We start from the raw sequence: 22,741 nt of genomic DNA on the forward strand, positions 1-22,741 counted from the left end.
ACGAGTCATTAAGATCTTGTGGAAGAGCATACAAGGCAGAGAAGCATGCAAATACAAATAACCTGAGATAGAACAAGCTTTGGCTGGACCACAGTGAGGGAGACTGACTGATAAGAGATGAGAAATTGATATGGGAAACCATTAGAGGATTTTACGGGATTAATATGATTTACATTTTGAAGATCACTCTGGAGGTTATGTGAGGAAGGCATTGTAGAGAAGCTGAAAGAAGCAGAGAGCCATGTGAAGAGGTTATTCCAGTTCATAGTTACAGTGTAGCTGGAGAAAAATAGATGCATTTTCTTTCTTTCACTTATGAATTTGGTCTAGAAAACTTCAGTCAAGCTACAACAGATAAGAATTCAGAGCATTTGTTGGGATGAACACTGGGTACTGTATGTAAGCCAATTTGACAATAAATTATATCAAAAAAAGAAAAAAAATACTTAAGCATATAGTTAAAAATTAAAAAAAATATTTAGTCCATGTTACAAACAAGATTTTCTTAAAAAATACACATTTAAAAAAAATACACATTTTACCAGCAAGGCCCACCTTATATGGTAAAACAGATTTCATCTAAAAATGCAGGTCAAAGTATCTTTAGAGAAGGAGAAATAATTTGGGAATTGCCACAAAATAATTCTTCCAGAACAGTTCACAGTCATTATGTGGAGATGGATTTGTATGATTGTCACTTCTAAATGACCTATACCATGATGCAGAGGAAATTGTTACTCAGGTAGGGCTTTCAAATTCAACTCGTGTCTCATACAGGACAACCACCAGTTTGTACTTTGAACTTCCCTTAGAGATATGTATTATATATGTGTATATGTATAATATATGTATAGATATGTGTACATATATATATGTATATATATATATACATATATATATGATATGATAGCTTTTATTGCAGAAAACTTTCAACCATTTGCAAAGATAGAATATAATGAAGCCCTAGATAGCTATCAACCAGCTTCAGCAATCATCACTTCATGGCCAGTTTTGTCTCATTTATATTCTTCCTCACCCTTCCCCTCACCTACCTACCTACCTACCCCTCACTGGTTTAATTTAAGATCCCCTTTTCCCAGTGGTTTAATTTGAACTAAATCCCTGACATCTTTTTAAAAGTTTTTGAAGGAAAATATAGCACAATTCTTAAATATGCCTACTTCCAGGGGAAAAAAAATTACGTCTCATGAGGGTGGAGGAACAAAAGAATCCTCTTATTCAGATCTTTCTATTCCCCTTGTGAGAATCAAGGGAAAAAAAAACTAGCTAGACTTGGAATTCTATTCAATAATGTTCTTGGGACTAATAAGGCTTCTCTTAGAGAAAACACAGAACTAAAAACCCTAGAATATCATTGGATTAGAGAATTTTACCAACTTTGTTCAGGTTCACCCTGTCCTTCCAAAAGAATTAGCTTTGTAAAGTTGATACTGTTTAAGAAAGGTCTAAGAACCTTGGATCCTAGAATGAGAAGTGGATATTGTTATTTGGAATTTGGAGGCTTCACAGAAGAAATTGTATAATTTGTAGAGTCAATGGTCTAGCACTAGGTACCCTAAACTAAAAATGTTTTCCTATGCCTTGTTCTAGTTGCTATCCCTTTCTATTGAGCATTATCTGAGTATTCCAAAGAGAACGCTACTCTGTTTTAAAATCTGGACCAATTGGCAATATTGAAACTATCCTTTTTAACCCATAATGTATGTCCCAGTCACCTCCTGAGTCCAAAACCCTGTCATCCTAGATTCCAGCACCACCTCCTTATCATAACATGGCTGGGTCATCAGAACCCTTTAGGGAACCATCTCAAAAAGCTTATATATTCTCCCATTTTAATAAATTGATCTGTTTCATCTGGGCACACACAAGCTAGGAGTGTTCAACACTATGTTAGCGTACCAATTACTGAGGCAAAGCATATTGTAAAGGCTATCCCTTAACATAAAGGATCTCTGGAACATAAACTTTAATAACAAAATTATTTTAACGTAATGGGATGGATACCAAACATAAAGACTCTGGACTTAACGACATTTCATTTACAAGAGACCAATTCAAGATTACCAAGACTGCCTGGTTATCATTTAATTATGTTATAAAACAATTCCAGTGTTCTTTTGCAGACTCAAAAGAGGTATGTGTTATTTTGTCACTAAATGTTAAAGGTTTTATTAAGATGAATGTAATTATTACATTCCTTACTTTTAAAAAGATTATATTTATTATTTTATATATTCTAGGATGAGCATGAAATACTTTATATTTTTATTGAAAAAAGTATTATGGAAATCCAATAAATTTAATAATGGTGTGTTGTGGGGGAGAGGTACCTTGTAGAGAAAAGTATTTTCACAGCTTATTATTTACTTTCAAAAGAATTATGTCTACATGTCATCTGTAGATTACAATAATGGAAATAAGTGAGAATGGTTTTTTGTTAGGGAGAAACATAAAACATTTGAAACAATGAGTTATGGAACTTGAAAGACTAAGTTTGTAAGCAAAGAAATTCTCATTTAAAGCAGAAACTTGCATCAACCACAGGTCCAACTATGTTACAGTGTTGTCTCTAGTAGTTCACATTAAGTGTTTTTTCAAAAAAAAATTAAGGTTGTGCTTATTAGTTCTAATATAAACATTCACATGATAATAACTTTGTGATGAAAATATACAGCTAAGCTAAAAATATGTTTCCTGCTAGGACTTCCACAAGAACCATACAGATACTTAACATATTTTTTATGTTTTTTTTAAATTATTTTTGAGAGAGAGAGAGAGAGAGAGAGAGACAGAGCATGAGCAGGGGAGGGTTAGAGAGGGAGACACAGAATCTGAAGCAGGATCCAGGATCTGAGCTGTCAGCACAGAGTCTGACATGGAACACCAACTCACAAACTGTGAGATCATGACCTGAGCTGAAGTTGGATGCTTAACCAACTGAGACACCCAGGTGCCCCTTAACATATTTTTTAATGTTTATTTTTAAGAGAGAGACAGAGACAGAGAGAGAGGGAGAGAGAGCAAGCAGGGGAGGGGCAGAAATAGACAATCTGAAGCAGGCTCTGAGTGGACAACAGTCAGCCTGATGCAGGGCTCAGGGCTCAAACTCATGAATGCTGAGATCCTGACCTAAGCCAAAGTCAGACGCTTAACCAACAGCCACCCAGGTGCCTCAACATATTTTATTTAGACACTTAAACAAATTGCCTTGCATGTGGTTGCACAGTCTCCATTTTATTTGATATCTAAAGCAAAACATACTGGAATAGAAATTAGATAAACAGGTATTTCTCACTTGACAATGTGCAATTTTCAAAGATAAGCTGTGTGAAACTTGTGAGAGGAAAAATATCACTACTATTTCTATTAATCTTAACCACAAATTGGAAAAGGAATACATACATTTAAGTTTGTTAAGTATAATGAGCACCTCATTATAATACCCATCCATTGTGCATGGATCGAGTCACTGAACTGTTGATTTCTTAACTGCCCCAAATTTTGGACATTGTGATGTTTATTTAAGAACATTTTAGGAAAATCACACTTGTTCTAATTTTCATATGTCATGGTAGCATGACTACCATATCTATCAGGCTACTAAAAACTTCCATTTTATCATATGTAATGGGTAGATAACAAGGCGTAATTTTGTTGTAGTTACATGTATGTGTGGTTAGCAGAAGAGAAACTGTTCTGTTGTTCCTACACCAAGGAAAAAAAATTAACGACTATATAGCTCATGAAGAATATTAACATTTAATATCACAAAATAGTGATAAAATTGGAATTGTATTAATCCACATTATAAAGCTTAACATTTTACTCAAAGTATTAAGATAATACAATAAGGTTCTTAGTTTCATATCAAGACCTATTTAAATATTATATAAGAATTTTAAAATCATTTATCTCATTTATGGTTTGATTTAGTGTAATTCCTCATCTGTTCCTACCTTAATGGTTTCTTAGTATAATGAGTAATTATTAGCATATAATTGTCAGGCATGGCAATTCTATATAGATATATACAAAGATATTTCATTGCAAAACCTCATTCACATGTAACCCAAATATATTTACTGCCTTAATCTATACTTTGTCAAATGTAAACATTTTAATTTTTGCCAATTCTTAACTTTAACCAGAGGGGTTGAAATTAAGATTTAGTTTTCATCTACTAATGTATTTGGAAAATACTTTCTTTCACTTTGTAAAGTCATTAGAACCCAATTAATCAACTTCTAAATGCATTAAATACTCTACTATAAAATCTTTTTCTCCCAAATAGGATATAGATAGCAAGTATTTGTTCTTGCTCTTTGTATTCCCTAAACCTTTATACAATTCAATGTTACATGTTTTATACTTCTGTAAAAATGCCTGCCTGCCTTCTTCCCACTACTACAATATGGTATTACATATTTTTCAAGAAGTGGGGTAGGCTCATTTGGGGACAATATGCTTTGAAAGAACAGATTTGCCAAATCAAGACACTGATATGTTCTTAGAACTATAATAGTATAATGACTAATGTAGTGGATTTAGTTTTTTAAAAAAGATATTATCCTACTTCTCTGCTAAATGAAATTAACCATCACCTTTGATTTAGTTGTTTCCAAGAGGTATAAATAGCATGTAATAGAGTATCTCTTTTAGTCACAAGGTTTAATGTGATGAAAGCAAATATATGCTGTATATACCATATACTAGTTAAACTTTTTTTAACACAGTATTTTTTTCTTTTTTTGGTTAAAAACAATATTTTGTAGCTGAATTGCACATCTAATAACAGAGAAAATCTTCTGACAATAACTTGTAAAGTCTCTACCCCAACAAATTAATTCAGTGTCTAGAAAGCACCCTATTGAAAACCAGTGGATTATGTTCTACAGTATCTGGAATTGAAGTTTAAACAAACAACATGTTGCTATATTGAATACAAAAATGTGATAGAAAGCATTCAGGCTTCATAAGTGGCTGAAGAAACTGTCATTTGCAGAATTAATTTATTCCATTAAATTCACTGGGTAGTAGCATGGTTCAAAATTTTGATTGGCCTTTAGTTATGGGAAATAACAAAGTACTAATGTAGACACATACAAAAAAAAAAAAACTCTTATGAGTTGGAGATCCATTCATGGCTAGAAAATGAAAAAAAAGTTAGTTTACAATTGGTTCATAATTCATTTAAGATATTCTTATTGTATGTATACAGTTATGGACAATGATTTAAATTGATATATATATATATATATATATATATATATATATATATATAACCAAAAGAAATGTACTGCACTTTTGTGGTAACATTTTATATGTATATTCAGTGAAACAATGGTCTCTCTGACTTTTTTCAAGGTATGTGTTTCAATAACTGAAGGGAGGATTGAATAGATTTCTTCCTTGGTGTCTTATTTACAGGTGAAATATGTTCAAACATATCTGTTAATAAATATAGATCTATCATCTGTGAAGTTACTAAAATATATTTTGAATTTTCTCTCACTATCTAATCCCCTTCAAATATCAGTTTGATGTAGATGTAGATCTTTTATTTGGCAAGTCCTCATATTGATGCTACCTCTTGGGCACATGTGGTTAGTAGCAGAGGTTGCTTTCCAATCTTAAATTTCAGTATCAAATAATCTCTGAGTGACAAATTTTAAATCCTATGCTGACTTTCTCTTGCTACTGGTTCTTGGGCCATCAAGTAGCCTTTATCATTTAATTAGTAATAAATAGTTCTCAGCTAACTAATGGACTGAGAAACACAATATATGTCAAAGCTCAAACTATTATTTGGTGGGGGGGTCTACCAAATATTGGTTGCTTTCACTGATGATAGACAACCATATAATCAAGATTGATGGCTGATTGTACTTAAGAGATGGGCTTCAAGGCTAAAAACTTTTTGAATTTTTTTATTCAAATATTTGAGCTTATTCATCTAAAAGATCATTTTTAGTGTGTGTTATTTAACAGAGACTTAATTTTATTAACTATATATTAGCAGTAATTTATAATATTTCTGCAATATTTTGTTGACTATAACTCTGCAATTTTAAAATTTCTTTAAAAGGTTCTGCAGAATAATTGACATTTGTGTATTTATCTATTGCTTATCATTGTATATATAGTTAGGCATTTTAAAACTTATTCAAGTATAATAAGTCTATAGAAAAAGTACATATATATGTCTACAACTAAATTAATTTTTCCAAACTGAACACATATATGCAACCATTATGCAGATCAAGTAACAGCACATTAAGACCCTAGTAATCCTCCTTATGCTCCCTTCCAATCAGTACCTTCCCTCACGGATAACCATTTCCTGATTTTAATAACCATAACTTAGTTTTATCTGCTTTTGGTATTTAAGCAGTTTTTAATATAATAACACAAAGGTTGTCATTTTCAGTGTTAAAGTTAGAGTCTGTGTGTTTTAAAGCTATGATCCTCAGTGTTATTTTCTGTCCATTATACTTGAGGGATATCATACATTCCCATCATTATCATTGGTTTACTTTTAGTCTCTCTTGGCAGTAATGTAGAGTATACAATTAGGAAGAAAACCCCCATGATGATTCTGTCATGTTAGCAGGTTTCTCAGCCCTCAGCAGTATTAGCATTTTGGGCTGGACAATTCTTTGTTGTGAGAGACTGTTCTGCTCATTGTATGATCCTTAGCAGCATCCTTAGCTTTCACCCACCAGATGCCAATAGTACCCAATCCCTAGTTGTGAAAACCAAAAATGTCTCCAAACATTGCTAAATGCCCCCTAGGGGGAAAAATTGTCCCTGATAGCCACTGCACTAGGGTAAATATATCCCTTGTTTGATGTTCACTACTTTAAAAGTTAACAGAACAAAAAGTAAAAGTTTTAGGAAAATAGCTTCAGTCCTTTATAAGAACAGGGTTTTAGTAATCAGCCAACTTAGCAATGCATTGGACTACTTAGAAAGATGCTAAGGTCCATGTCACTTGGTCATCTTGGAGGATGTTATAAAAGGTAGGTTTTAGAGTACATGACTTATAAAGTATTCTTCATCAGCACCACTATAACTGGGATTTAAAGCTGGGGGTTCTTACAATCTATTGACAAAGACAGACACACCTCCTTTCAAAGTATTAAAAATTTCTATCTACAAGAATAAGTAGCATATTCAAGACTGCAAGACAAATGCTATTAAAACATGTCTCTTCTCCATCTGTCATTCTTCATAACTGTCTACCTGCTTTAGAAAAAAGGAGGGGTTTTTTTTTTGAAAATTTGAATGGAATTAGTTCAATAACAATTATATTATCCATGTATGAATCATCCCAAAGTTTCTTAATTCACATTATTTATCAGTAAGGAAAACATGGAAAAGTCTTTAAGAGAAAATCAAACTGGAATATTTTAGTTTGCTTTGGTATTTTACCACAATTTTTGAAGGCTATTTGTTATATTTAGGATATATATAAATTTCTACAACTAATATGACTATAAATACCCAAGTGAACTTACACAAGTCCATTTGTCTTCTGTTTTCTCAATCACAATAGTCTGTGTGTCACTACCTGGTGGTATATATTCATAGTCATCATAAAGGAGTCCTAGGATTGGATATTGTGTCCTGTACCTATACAAAAAAAAGTTAATTTACCAGCTGCAAAAAAAATGACTCTCCTTCCTTTTTAGTCACTCCTAGTTCAAAACCCCTTATTAGACTAACATGGCTCTGAATGCCTTTTAACTCTAAAAAGAAAATCCCCTCTTACTGTAAAAAGCTTTACTACTATTATTTTAAAAGGGTAAAAGGGAAGTACTTCTGCTTCTGGCAATGATGGACCACTGGCAGCACAAGACAATGATCCTACAGAAGGGAACCAAATGATATGAACCATACAAGTGCCTAGTTCACTGCCTAGAGAGTTTCTTGGTCACGGGACAGGGAAAAGGAAGCCAAATAGATCCCTGCAGTCTCACAAAGTTGAAGTGACTGAATTTCAAGTAAAGGTGTGCCAAAGCAGCCAGTGTGGGGTAGAACACCAGACAGGAGAGAACTATATAGCTAGAGGTCAAGAGACCTGTAGAGGGTTTTCTACAAGTCTTTGGATGAGTACTGATTAGTGGAGGCATGTGAAAAAGTTACTGAACCTGGGGAAAGAACTAGGAAAGAGAAGCTTAGAAATCCCTGGAGCTCACACAGTAAAGGGAATAGTTTGTGTGTCACTAACAAGAGTAGAAAGACCTTCCTAATATGGTGGGCATCAGGAAGAAACTACAGAAAAAATATTGCCTTAGTAGTGGGATGACATTAGTCCCAGACTATAGGTTTTAACAGTTTAAAAGAAGTACTTAAAAACAAAGTTAAAGAATAGAATTCAATACACAAAAATCAATTTTAATCTTGTGTACTTGCAATAAGTGATCTGAAAATGAAATTAAGAAAAACAATTCTACCACATGGTAACCACAAACACAAAACCTATAATAAATATACAACAAAATAAAGAGAAAGAAAGCCAAACACACCATTACAGAAACTTACCAATCACAAAGAAAGAACATGAGGTGAAGAAAAGACAAGAACTACAAAAAAAGAAAGAAAACAAACAACAAAATGGCAATAAGTTATTTTATCAATAGTTACCTATCAATAGTTATTGTAAATGTAAATGACTTAAATTCTCCAATCAAAAGCCATAGGTGGTAAAATGGCTACTACAGAAATTAATACACATCTATATGCTGCCTACAAGAGACTCACCTCCGACCTAAAGACACATAAAGACTGAAAGTGAAGGTATGGAAAAACATTTGCCTTGCAAATGGAAGCCAAAAAATAAAAAACAAAAAAGCTAAGGTGGCAATACTTATATCAGACAAAACAGACTTAAAGACTGTAACAAGAGAAAGAGAAGGGAATTGCATGATGATAAAAGGATTGATCCAACCAAAGAATATGACAACTGTAAATATCTATGCAACCAGCATTAGAGAACTTAAATTACATAAAAGCAAATGTTAGCAGACATAAAGACAGAAATTGATAGTAATAGCAAAGAACTTTAACACCCCACTTACATCAAGGAATAGACCATTCAGACAGAAAATCAATAAGAAAACAGTGTCCTTGGCACATTAGAGCAGATGGATATAACAGATATATTCAGAACATTCCCTCACAAAGGAAAATATGCAAATTCTTTTCAAGTGTACATGGAATGGTCTCCAGAATAGATCACATGTTAGGCCACTAAACAAGTCTCAATAAATTCAAGCAGATTGAAATACCATGCATCTTTTCCAACCACATTAGTATAAACCTAGGAATCAATCACAAGGGGAAAAAACTGGAAAAACACAAACACATGGAGGCCAACCAAAATGATACTAAACAACCAACAAGTCAAAGAATAAATTTAAAAAAAAACATGAAGACAAATGAAAATGGAAACACAATGGTCCAAAATCTTTCAGATGCAATGAAAGCAGTTCTTAGAGGGACATAATATAATGATGACAGGCCTAAATCAAGAAATAAGAAAAATTCAAATAAACAATCTAATCTTAACACCTAAAGGAACTAGAAAAAGAAGAAGAACAACAAAAAAAAGCCCAAGGTGAGTAGAGGCAAGGATATAATAAAGATTAGAGAAGAAATAAATGACATAAAGACTAAAAAAAAAAAAGAAAGAAAAAGAAAAAATACATAAAACCAAGAGATGGCTCTTTGAAGAGATAAGCAGAATTAATAAATCCTTAGCCAGACTCATCAAAAAAAAAAAAAAAAGAGAAAGGACTTAAATAAAAACATCAGAAAAGAAATAAGTAACAACTGACACCACAGAAATAGAAAGCATTATGAGAATATTATGAAAAATTATAACCAAAAAATTGTACAACCTAGAAGAAGAGGATAAATACCTAGAAACATACAATCTTCCAAAACTGGATGAAGAAATAGAAAATCTGAACAGACTGGTTACAAGTAACAAAACTGAATTAGTTGAAAAAAAAACTATCAAAAAATACAAGTTTAGGACCAATGGATTCATAGGTGAATTCTACCAGTTAAAGAAGAATTCATACTTATTCTCTTCAAACTATTCCTAAAATAAAAGAGGAAGAAAAGCTTCCAAATATGTTCTATGAGACCAGCATTACCCTGATACCAAAACCAGACAAAGATAACTACACTCAACAATACATTAAAAGGACCATTCACCACGATCCAGTGGGATTTATTCACGGGATGCAAGGAGAGTTCAATATTCCCAAATCAATCAAAGTGATGCACCACATCAGCAAAGGAAGGATAAAAATCATATGATCATCTCAACCAATGCTTTTGACAAAATTCAACTCTGTTCATGATAAAAACTCCCAACAAAGAGGGTTCAGAGGAACAATACCTTAACATAATAAAGGTCACATATGAAAAACCCACAGCTAACATCATACTCAATGGTGAAAAACAGAGCTTTTCCTCTAAGATCAGAAACAAGATAAAGATATCCACTCTCACCATTTTTGTTCAGTATAGTACTGAAAGTCTTACCCACAGATATCAGGTAAGAAAAGGAAATACAAGGCATCCATATTGGTAAGGAAGAAGTAAAACGTTTATTATTTGTAGATGACATAATACTATACATAGAAAATCCTACAGACTCTATAAAAAACAATTGGAAGTAATAAATGAATTCAGTAAAGTCACAGGATACAAAACCAAAGTACAGAAATCTATTAAATTCCTATAAACTAATAGTCAAGCAGCAGAAAGTGAAAATTAAAAAAACAATCCCATTTACATTGCACCAAAAAGAACAAAATTCCTACAAATAAACTTAACCAAGAGGTCAAAGACCTATACTCTGAAAACTATAAAACATTGATGAAAGAAATTGAAGACAACAAACAAATGGAAACATATACAATGCTTATGGGTTGGAAGTCTTACTATTGTTAAAATGTTTATACTACCCAAGCAATCTACAGATATAATGAAATCCCTTTAAAAAAAAAAAACCAACATTTTTCAGAGAACTAGAACAAACAATCCTAAAATATTTATGGAACCACAACAGACCCTGAATAGCCAAAGCAATCTTGAGAAATGGGTAAGGGGCATTAAGGAATCTACTCCTGAAATCATTGTTTCACTATATGCTACCTAATTTGGATGTAAATTTTAAAAAATAAAAAATAAAAAAAAACAAAACATGTGAATATTATATTCATCTCTAATAGGAAAAAAAGAAAGAAAAACAAAGTAGCAGGTGTCACAATTCCAAATTTCAAGATATACTGCAAATCTGAATTTATTAATACATTATGGTACTGGCACAAAAACTAGACATATATGTCAATGGAACAAAATAGAAAGTCCAGAAAGAAACCCAAACATATATGGTCTATTAGTCTATAACAGAACAGGCAAGAACATACCGGGGAAAAGATAGTCTTTTCCACAAATGATGTTGGTAAAACTGGGCAGCAACATGCAAAGAATGAAGCTGGACCACTTTCTTATACCACACACAAAAATAAACTCAAAATAGATTGAAGACCTAAATGTGAGACCTGAAGCCATAAAAATCCTAAAGGAATCACAGGTAATAACTTCTCTGACATTGGCCTTGGCCGCCATTTTCTAGATTGCACAGCTAAGGAACCGTCAACAAAACAAAAAGGCAATCTACTGAATGGAAGAAGATATTTGCAAAGATATATCTGATAAGGGGTTAACATCCAAAATATATAAAGACTGTTTATACCTCAAAACCAAAAAAAAAAAAAAAAACAAACCAAACCAACAATATGTTCAAAACAAGGTCGAAGAACCTGAGTAGACATTTTTCCAAAATAGACATATAGATATCCAATAGACACATGGAAAGATGCTCAACATCATTAATCATCAGAAAATGCAAATCAAAGCTACCATAAGATATCACCTTACAACTTTCAGAATAGCGAAAATAAAAAGTGTCAAGCTATAGCAAGTGTTGGTGAGGATGTGGAGAAAAAGGAAACTTAGTGTACTATTCATGGGAATGAAAATTGGTACAGCCACTCTGGAAATCAGCATGAACTTTCCTTAAAAAATTAAAAATAGAAATACCATATGGTCTAATATTTCTACTCTTGAGTACTTAACCAAGAAAACAAAAATACTAGTTTGAAATGATATATGAAATGGATAAGGAAGATATATATCTATATATCTATATCTATATCTATATATCTGTATATGTATCTATCTATATCTATCTATATCTATACGTATAGATATAGATAGATATGTAAAATGGAATACTATTCAGCCATAAAAAGATCAGATCTTGCCTTTTGTAACAACATGGATAGAACTAGAGGGCATTATGCAAAGTGAAATAAGTCAGACCAAGAAAGAAAAATACTATAGCATTTCATTCATATGAAGCCTAAAAAAACAAATACACAAACATGATGCAGAATCAGGCCTGTAAATAGAGAACAAACTGATGGTTGACAGAAGGAAGTATTGTGACAGTATGGACAAAATGGTAAAGGGAATTGGGAGATACAGCCTTCTAATTATGGAAAAAGTAAGTACAGGAATAAAAGGCACAGCATAGGAAATACAGTCAATTATACTCTAATAGTGTTGCATGGTGACTAATGGTAGCTACACTTGTGATAAATGTAGCATAACATATAGAGAAGTTGAATCATTACATTATACACCTGAAATTAATGTAACATTGTGTGTCAACTATACTCAAATAAAAGCACTGGGTGTTATATGTAAGTGATTCATCACTAAATTCTACTGCTGAAAGTAATATTACACTATATGTTAACTAACTAGAATTTAAATAAAAAACTTAAAACATAAAAAAAGAAAAAGAAAACAATTCTATTTACAGTAACATAAAAAATATAGTATACTTAGCAATAACATAAAAAATATAGTGTACTTAGAAATAAATTTAACAAAAAAGAAGGGTAAGACTTATGCAGTGAAATTATCAAATACTATTTTAAGAAATTAAAGAGAATCTAAATGGAAAAGGACTCCATGCTCATGGATAAAAAGACTTAATACTGTTAGCATGGCAATAATACCCAAAGTTTTCTACATATTTATTTAATCTCTTAACAAGCTTATCCTAAAACACATATGGAAAAGCAAAGGACCAAAAATAGCCAAATCAGTCTTGAAAAGAAGTTTAAAAACTCATACCCCTGGTTTCAAACTGAAAAGCTATAGTAATCAAAGCAGTGTGGTACTTGCATAAACAGACAAATAGATCAGTACTTATATAAATACAAGTAGATCAATGGAGTAAAACTGAGTTTATAAATTTAGCCTTACATTTATGATCTTTTGATTACTGACAAAGATGCCAAGTTAATTTATTGGGGCGGGGGAGGAAAAATAGTATATTCCACAAAAGATATTGGAACAACTGTATAGCCCCATGCACAAGAATGAACTTGGAACCCTACTTAACACCATATAAAAAATTAACTCAAAATAGTTCATAGATCTAAATGTAATAGGTAAAAGTATAAAACTCTTAGAAGAAAGCTTGGGTATAAACCTTCATGACTTTGGGTTAGGCAATGGTTTCTTAATATATATTTGAGTACCCAATATACCCAAAGTACAAGTAAGAAAAGAAAAAAGTAGATGAATTGGACTTCCTCAAAATTAAAAACTTGTGTTTCAAATGATACTATCAAGACAGTAAAAAGATAACCCATAGAATGGAAGAAAATATTTAGAAATCATATCTCTGATAAGGGAATTGTATCCAGAATATATAATATTTCTTGCAATCCAACAGTAAAAAAGCAAGTAGTCCAGTTTAAAAATGGAGAAAGAATTTGTATAGTCATTTCTCCAAAGAAGATATACAAATGGCCAATAAGCACATGAAAAAATACTAAACATTAATTATTAGAGAAATGCAAGTGAAAACCACAATAAGATGCCACCTCCCATCCTTAGCATGGCTATAATCCAAGAGACAAACAGTAACAAGTTCTGAGGAGGATGGAGAGAAATTGGAACACTCAATACACTGCTGGTGGGAATGTAAAATTGTACAGCTGCTTTGGAAAACAGTTTAGCCATTCCTCAAAAAGTTAAATGTAGAGTTACCATGTGCCCCAGCAATGCCACTCCTAGGTATATACTCAAAAGAAATGAACACATGTGTCCACACAAATCTGCACACAGATATTCACAATAGCATTATTCTTAATAGTCAAAAATTGAAAACAACCCAAATGTCCATCAATTTATGAATGGATAAATGTTGTATATCCATATAATGTAATATTATTTAGTAACAACAAGCAACGAAGTATTGACACATGCTAAAACATGGATGAATCTTGAAAACATTATGCAAGGTGAAAGAATCCAGTCACAAAAGACCACATTTTATATTATTCCATTTATATGAAATATCCAAAATAGACTTTTGCTGAAACTGTTCTTAAAGTGTCACTTTCTATTTGATTTTGCTAAATTTCTGGGATGTAAGCTGTGGTCAAATTGCTATTATGAGAGGAGATGCCTAAGAATGATGTCTACATAGGAAAAGGCAGAGCCAAGAGATAAAGAAAGACATATTTCTGAAGACATGTTTTGAGCATACAAATCCATCTGGACACCAAGCAATTCCAATTAAGTGAATTAACTAATTTCCATGTTAAGTTGAATTTTTGGCATGTGCAACTAAAAGAATATTGACTAATATGGTTGGTTAAACAACAAATTTTGTTTTTCACTTACATTGTATTTGATATATTATAAATACAGGAAAGGTGCTACAGAATTTTATTTACTATAATTGCTATGCCCTTGTGCAAATATCCGTTCTTCAGTAGATTTACTGCCCTGCAGAAAAGAAACTCTGTCTAGGGGTGTGCATGTATATATATACATATATATATATATATATGTATATATATACATATGTATATACACACACACACATATATATATACATATATATACTTATATATATGCTATAACTTGGATTGTATATATATATATATATATATATATATATATATATATATATAAATTAAACATGCTATAACTTGGATTATATAATAACCAAATTTGCATTCAAATTTCATTTAAAAATACATTACTTTTTTTTGATAATAGTAGTCTTTCCACCACTGGAGGGTTGGTTATGAGATGAATGCATTTCTTGTCTCAATTTTGAGAGTTCCTTACAAATAAAAGAAAATATAATTATTTGAAAAAAGTAGAAACATGAGGTAAGAAGCATGTTTGATCATTTAATAAGGTTAGTAAGAATAATTACTTTTTTTCCTCCCCCTTTAGCTTGGACATAAGAGTGTTTTAATCCCATCTGTTAAATACCTTATATTATTGCTTTGTGTTGCCAAATAAGTTGTGTTATATGCCTGTGCAGGAATTCACTAACTGGTGTAGGATCTCTTTATTTGAGGGATTACATGATATTGAATGGACATGGTTCTCAAAGATGTGAAAGTTTTTGTCCTAAAAAGTTTGAAAAGAATAGTCATAGCAGAAAAGCACTAAAACTTCAATATGGAAGCAGGTATTCTTTCCTAACTGAAAATCTATCACTGATCATTATTACAAACACCGTTAGTTCAATAACAACAATATAACATCAGCCACCGTTTTTGGTAGTTCCTTCCTTCAATATAAACTATTTTATAACAGATCCTGGACCACATGCTACAGATACAGAGAGGAATATAACACAGCCCTTTGCTGAAGCAGCTAATATTCTAGTAAAGAGCTCACAGTCTTCCTGGAAGTTTCACTGCTAATGAGATATAAAAGTAGAAATATTAAATGCACAATAGCACTCTTTTTGCTTTAATTCTTGCTTTCATTTGAATTATATCTCTTCAAATACGAATGTTGCTCTTCTTCGTAGTTACATTCTACTTAATGAATAAAGTGAGTCTTGGAAACGTGCCCTTGTCTAATTCATGGGAAGTATTTATCATACCTAACTGAGTTCCTCTCCACCTCTATCACTTCCCTTCTTACCTCTGACTGACGTTTTATGAGGGAGTCCTTCTCTTCCAGCAAGCTTGTCAGTTCATGAAGCTTGAATTGGAAGTCACTGCAAGTTCCTTCTCTTCTTGAAACATCTTTTTGGTACTGATTTAATTGAGTCTAGTGATTTAAAAGAAATAAGAATTATTATACATATGATTTACAAAATAGCTAATTGAGTTCCAAGAGGTTAAGTGGCATAAAGTCATACAGGAAGTTATGAAATGAAGAGCAAAGTGCCAATAGTTGTAAACATTTGTAGAGTTTGATGAATAAAAAATGTGAATTAAAATGTCAACAAGAGTTTCTCATTTTTTAAAGGTGTCTTTCCTATATAGGGCTAAGCATTACTTAAGTAGCAGTCCTAGGCCACAAAGATTAAAATAAAGCTAAGAAATAGGTACTTTAGATTCCTTCAGATATTAATTAAAGAAAACTCACTAATAATAACTAATTTTGTATTGTGATTTATAGTTCACAAAGTATTCCTCTGGCATGATTTATCTGCTCAGAGCCTGGAGCCTGCTTTGGATTCGGTGTCTCCCTCTCTCTCTGTGCCTCCCCCACTTATGCTCTCCCTCTCTCTCTCTCTCTCTCTCTCTCTCAAAAATCGATAAACATTAAGAAAATTAAAAAAAAAATCCTATTCACAAAATAGTTAAATGAGATTACCAGAGAGGTTATATGACATAAAGTCCCACAGCTAGTAAGCAACATAGCTGCAATTCCAAAACAGGTATTCTGACTCCAAACCCCACCCATTTTCTTCTGCACTACATTATGTGCACATAGACGGATGTTAAGTTGAAGTGTTATTAGTTATGTTAGGATGAAAAAGAAACAAGTGAAGGTAATCTTCTAGAAAAATTGGTAGGCTTTTGAACAAACTACATTTTGTTTCATTTTTGTTTGTGGAAAAAATTCTACGGTGGTATTTGGAGAGAAAAACCTATGGTCTGTTTTTCCATTAAATATTTAAGTATATTTAACTATTTTATGAATCATTAAATTAAGAATTAGTCAATTTGATGTAGAATTGCAAGATAAGGTAACATATACTTATTCTCACAAATATAATCCTAATTTTGAAGCCAATTAAAGGTACATAATTCCACACTGTTTTTATCCTTGTGCCTGACAAAGTTCTTGCTATGTATCATCCTTCAAAGTCTAGTGAGGATTTTTAAAAATCAAACTGTGGTTTTGCTGGATAATCTCAAATGTTGCTTTTGACTGCACAAGCATGCTGTAAGCAAAATCATAACGGGTTCCTCCCAACCACTAAAAGTAAATGAATAAAAATAAAAAACCAAAACACTGAACTTAATGTTTTATTTTGCTTTTCTAGAGAAGGTTAACATGATAAAATTAAGGTGATTAAATTTAAGAAGATTAAATTAGAAAACAATTTAGCAATATCTATACACAGTAATATATATTTAAAAAAGGTTCTATGCCATATTCCTGACTCTACCTTTAGTAGGTTTTTTTGTAGCTTTAAACTTGAAACCATCATAATCTTGTTAGAAACTTTGTGCTGACCTGTGTATTTATGCACTGGAGGATCGACATACCCTTAACTTGCAGATCTCTCTATCTTTCTCCATTCGTAAGTTTTTTACCATCTCCATATAATGATTGCCAATCTCATCCATTTTCACCTGCAGCATCGGGCCTATGCAAGTCTCAGAAACCTACAGAAGGCGAAATAACTTTCCGTAGTTGGATTGTTATGAAGGAAATACATATTATAAGACTTATTATAAGATGAAAACCACACGATTAAACAAAGCATTTAAATGACAAGAGTGGAATTGCATTATATAGTTCAAATGGCAGTGAGATGATACATAACCACATATGAAATCATCAGAAAGCAGTCCATATATTTTCTCAAGAGGAATGGGATATGTACACATGTAAGATATGCATATATTTACTGTTGGAAATTCTAGGATTACAATGATATAACTAAGGCAATAATGTGTATTTAAAACAAAATTTTAATACCTGTATTCTGAGATTTTTATTCTCTTGCTCTAAATTACGCTTACAGTAGTCCAGTTCTTTTAGTTTATATTCCATGTCTGATAATGTATGTCGAAGAGAGAGATTGTTTTCTTCCAATGCTTGGCATTTTGAGGTTGAGTCTTGAAGTCCTTGCTATAAAAAAGACGCAAGTAAATAAGACAAAAGGATTCTACTTTTTTGGAGGAGAGTACTCTCTTAGTTGATTAATTCAATGAAATAAAGCAATATTTTTCCATTATATATTTACCCTTACATGGTAAATTAGATCAGCCATAAAATAGATTCTTGCCCCTAGTGTGATATGCTTATCTTGAATGAGAAGGAATTAAGACTGAACAAATTTTCAGTGTTCCAATTTAGCAATCTGACTCTTGCTACTCTTTGACAATATTCTGCTTTCTAATAGGCACCAAAATGATGATATACCTGATTATTTATGTGGAAACTGATAAAAAATGTGAGACTGTCATAGGAGTGAAGATTAGGAAGGGATGAGCCTTAGGGACTCATAACAATTTCTTAGAATCGTCTCTGCTCAGACATCTGGATAATACTTCCAGAGTTTATTCATTTATTCACTGCACAAACATGTGTTGAGACTACAGAACCTTTTTAATCAACATATTAGTAGATTAAATGAATGAGTGTACTTAGCTCTTCAATATTTATACAATTTTTGTCACCCAGCAGCACAGATAATTGTGGATTGTATATACTTTATATCTATATCATACAAGGTTATCTGTTCTTATGAGAAGTCTTTCAGTCATTGTAAATAACCAAAGCCACTCAAGTCTCATATGAATAAATTGTTCCATCATATTTTAATTCTGTCTGTATTATATGTCATAACTACAAGGTGTCAATAATTGTGCATATGAAAATCTATCAATCTACTTTATCATCAATGAAAATATCAACTTACCTGCTGCTGGCGATTATTTGCTCTCACTGATGCCAAGAGTTCTTCATACTCTTTTATTTGAGTTTCTTTGAATGCCAAGTCTTTCTCAAGTCTTATCTTGTCATTTTCCAGTGCCTAGAAGCAAAATTATTTGTTATAATTCAGAAATTGTCAACAATCACATAATACAAAGATTTGTTTATATTTGAAGCCTTAAATAAGCACTTGGTTCATTTGCAGCTGTCTAATAAAACATAATTCTAAAAAATCAAGCAAAATATAGGATACAAATGGATGAAACTTTAAAAACTTGCATTCTAAGAGACATTTGATGAACCAATTCTAAGTTCAATGAAGCAGAACCTTCAAATTATTTTAATGTTTTGCCCAATCTACAAAGACTTTTTGTTAATCCCAGCAGATGGTTAATTTTCAAATTATAATCTAAATGTGTTCATCAGAATCCAGGAATGAAATAACCCACTCCAGGCTTCATTGTATGCAAGATATTCTAAATATATTTAGATAATGCCACAAAGAATGCCAACTAAAAAGGCTCAAGGCATTCTAAATATATTTAGATAATGGCACCAAAACCACCAACTAAAAAGGTTAAGTTCTTGGAGAAAGGAGTTTTCAAGTATTCTAAGAAATTCAAAGTATGCTTTATTATTACAGAAAAAAAGGGGAAATTCTCATTCAATGGCTTAGACTATTCTAATTTTGGAAGCTACTTCCTGGCTCTAGGTATCAAATTACCTTTGTGTCAAACTAAATAATAAGTGTATACCCAACTTTTTTCATTTTGACATTGGGGATCTTTTATTTCCTCTCTCAACCCCAAGTAACTGTTTCAAGAATATATGTCTGGATGAGCATAATATTGTTGCATTGTATTGAATTTTGCAAGGTAGATTAAATGACTTCATTTCTACATTAGAAAGGTAAGAACTAGTAAGACTTTGGAAAGAAAAATTAAAATAAGTGTTACTGTCAAGTCATTTTGAAGATGTCCAAGCTCTTCCCGTATGTTGCTGAAGGTGGACAGCACTAGCCGGAGTGATTTATCAGACATACCCCTCATCTGGAGGAAGAAAACGATTGATGGTTTGTATTTACTAGTATTTACAAAGAGGCAATATAAGTAATAGTAGTCTTATTTTTCTATTCCCATAAACAAACTTATTTAAAGTTTTATTTTTTATATAACAATATTAGAATAGTGATAGAAGGCATTTTGTCAATAACATGCACAAGTAATCCAATCAGCATTCCTGAAGAGATCATAGCTATGTGATTAGAACAAGGGTCTATTATTTTTTCCATGAAGTTTCATCTTTCTCACAAGACAGAAATCTATCAGCAAATTTGCTTTTATACTTTATTTAAAGATTAGAAAAGATGATGCATTCAAACTTCAAATAATAAAATGCATATATCCCTAAGTTGCTTCCAAATGCATGGATTTTTCCTGAAGTGAGAAGAATATAATATTAATTTAGTTTAACCTTGAAGTATAGAAACATCTCAATTTTTAAAGAAGATGGAGAAAATCCCTTTCACTAGATTAAACTCACTTATTTTTTAAAAAATGGTTTAAAAAACAAACAACTTCCATTTTTGGTAAGCTAGAGTAAAAATAATTTTCTTTATTCCTTCCGCTAAGTATAACTAAAACCCCTGGACATTACTATGTATAAAAAAAAAGACTTGGAAAGGTGGAAAGAAGGAAGTCTGGTTAGGAAGATTTGTACCCAAAAAATAACACAGAAGTGAGTTCCTGTTTTTTTTTTTTTCTTGCTTCATGTATCACTGACTGGTGTTGGAGAAACAGCACTGGAAACAGACAACAAAAGTCTTTAGAAAAGCCTGCTTTATCTAGACAAAGGACCATGAAAAGAGCAGCCTAGCAAGGCAGAGAACTTTTAGATAATATCCAGTTATTCCAGTCAAACACCACAGAAAATAATTTTTAAATTTACTGCCACCCAAACTATCAAATGTCAAGAAGGGAACGCAGACTTTCTCCCTTACTAGGTTCTAAAAAGGTCCATCAACACCGCTTACCAGGTTGGTGTTAGAGAAGGCAAGGTGGAGAGATGGGACCTTCATCCCTGCTGGGAACAAAATGAGACCCTCAGCACTGTGGTTCAGTTGAGAGTATGAAAGGAGCCTAGGCTTTCACTTTATCCAGTATTAATACTGCTTGCCTCCCTGCTAAGGTGATGTCAGAGATTTCTCAATGAAGAGTCAGGACTTTCATCACTGCCCAACAGAAATAAAGCCACTCACCTTACAATGTTAGTGGCAGCCAACTGGGGAACAGTTATGAGGCACTTCTCTACATCCAAACCAGAGTGAAATCAGTGGGGGCTTAGTAGAGAACCACAATTTCTACCCTGGCCTAGGAGGAACAAGGAGTTCCTCCCCTGATAAGTGTCAACAGAGGCTGAGTGGGGAACCTGGACATCCACCCACAGCTGATAGTAACAGGCAGTTCTCCCATGTCCTCTGTTGTTTCAGTTTAAAGGAAGCCTACTATGTGGATCTTGATAAGTTTAACAGAAGACCATGGGGGAGGTGAAGGGGGAAAAAAACTTACAGAGAGGGAGGGAGGCAAACCATAAAAGACTCTTAAGTACTGAGAACAAGCTGGGGGTTGATGGGGGTAGGGAGAGGGGAAAGTAGGTGATGGGCATTGAGGAGGGCACTTGTTGGGATGAGCACTGAGTGTTGTATGGAAACCAATTTGACAATAAATTATATTAAAAATAATAAAAAATAAGGGAAGCCTACTAAAACAGAAGATATGAATAAGATTCAGAGTCATAACATAATATTCAAAATGTCCAAGTTTCAATTTAAAAAATTACTAGTCATTCTAAGAACCAGAAAATTTTAGCTTGATAAGAAAAACAATTAACAGATACCAACATCAAGATAACAGAAATGTTAGACTTGTCTGACAAGGATTTTAAAGCAGTCATTATAAACATACTTTAATAAAAATTTACAAAGAGACTTAAAACAAAAATAAAGTCTCAGCAACAAAACAGAAAATCTCAGAAAATAAATAGAAGGTATAAAGAATAACTAAACAGTAATTTTAGAATTATAAAACTCAATAACTAAAAAAAAAAAACCAAAAACTTTAACGTATGGACTAAAAAGCAAAATGGAAACAACAGAGCAAAGAATCAGATAGAAAAATAAAAACGTGCTTAATCACAACATCAGAGAAAAAATAGATTGGAAAATAATTGAACAGAGGCTCAGAGACCTGTGGGAGTATAAGACATATCTTATATACATGTCATAAGAGTCCTCGAAGGAAAGAAAAAAGAGGGGTAGTTGAAAAAGTATTCGAAGAAATAAAGGCTGTAAACTTCCCCAAATTAGCAAAAATCGTAAGTATAAGTTCAAGAAGTTGGGCAAATTCCAAATCGGATAAATCCAAAGAAATCCAAAGAAACTTCTTAGAACTAAAGATAAATTTTAAATCTTTAAAGCAGCAAGAGAAACCTTAACTATTGGTAATAACAACTCAAATGACAGCATATTTTTCATCAGAAATCCTAATGGCCAGAGGGAAATAGCATACCATTTTTGAAGTGCTGAAAGAAAAGAACTGTCAACTACAAATTCTGTATCTAATGAAAATATCCTTTAAGAATTAAGAGGGAATCACAAAATTAGGAGATGAAGAAAACGGAAAAA

General features: G+C 32.3%; 1 protein-coding gene across 1 annotated transcript in view; it reads right to left on the reverse strand.

The window, feature by feature from the left end:
* Positions 1-3,234: 3,234 nt before the first annotated feature.
* POF1B (POF1B actin binding protein) overlaps positions 3,235-22,741 on the reverse strand; it is a 128,905-nt gene continuing 109,398 nt past the window's right edge. Inside the window, exons 9-16 of the mRNA XM_058712476.1 lie at positions 20,016-20,108; positions 19,046-19,159; positions 18,100-18,252; positions 17,664-17,783; positions 16,081-16,209; positions 15,177-15,259; positions 7,539-7,653; positions 3,235-5,165 (exon numbers count right to left, since the gene is read on the reverse strand). Of these exons, the coding sequence (XP_058568459.1) occupies positions 5,160-5,165; positions 7,539-7,653; positions 15,177-15,259; positions 16,081-16,209; positions 17,664-17,783; positions 18,100-18,252; positions 19,046-19,159; positions 20,016-20,108 (813 nt within the window). The 3' untranslated portion in view covers positions 3,235-5,159. The remainder of the gene's footprint in view (positions 5,166-7,538; positions 7,654-15,176; positions 15,260-16,080; positions 16,210-17,663; positions 17,784-18,099; positions 18,253-19,045; positions 19,160-20,015; positions 20,109-22,741) is intronic.

The sequence above is a fragment of the Neofelis nebulosa genome, chromosome X, assembly GCF_028018385.1.
Source record: "Neofelis nebulosa isolate mNeoNeb1 chromosome X, mNeoNeb1.pri, whole genome shotgun sequence".
Lineage (NCBI taxonomy): Eukaryota > Metazoa > Chordata > Mammalia > Carnivora > Felidae > Neofelis > Neofelis nebulosa.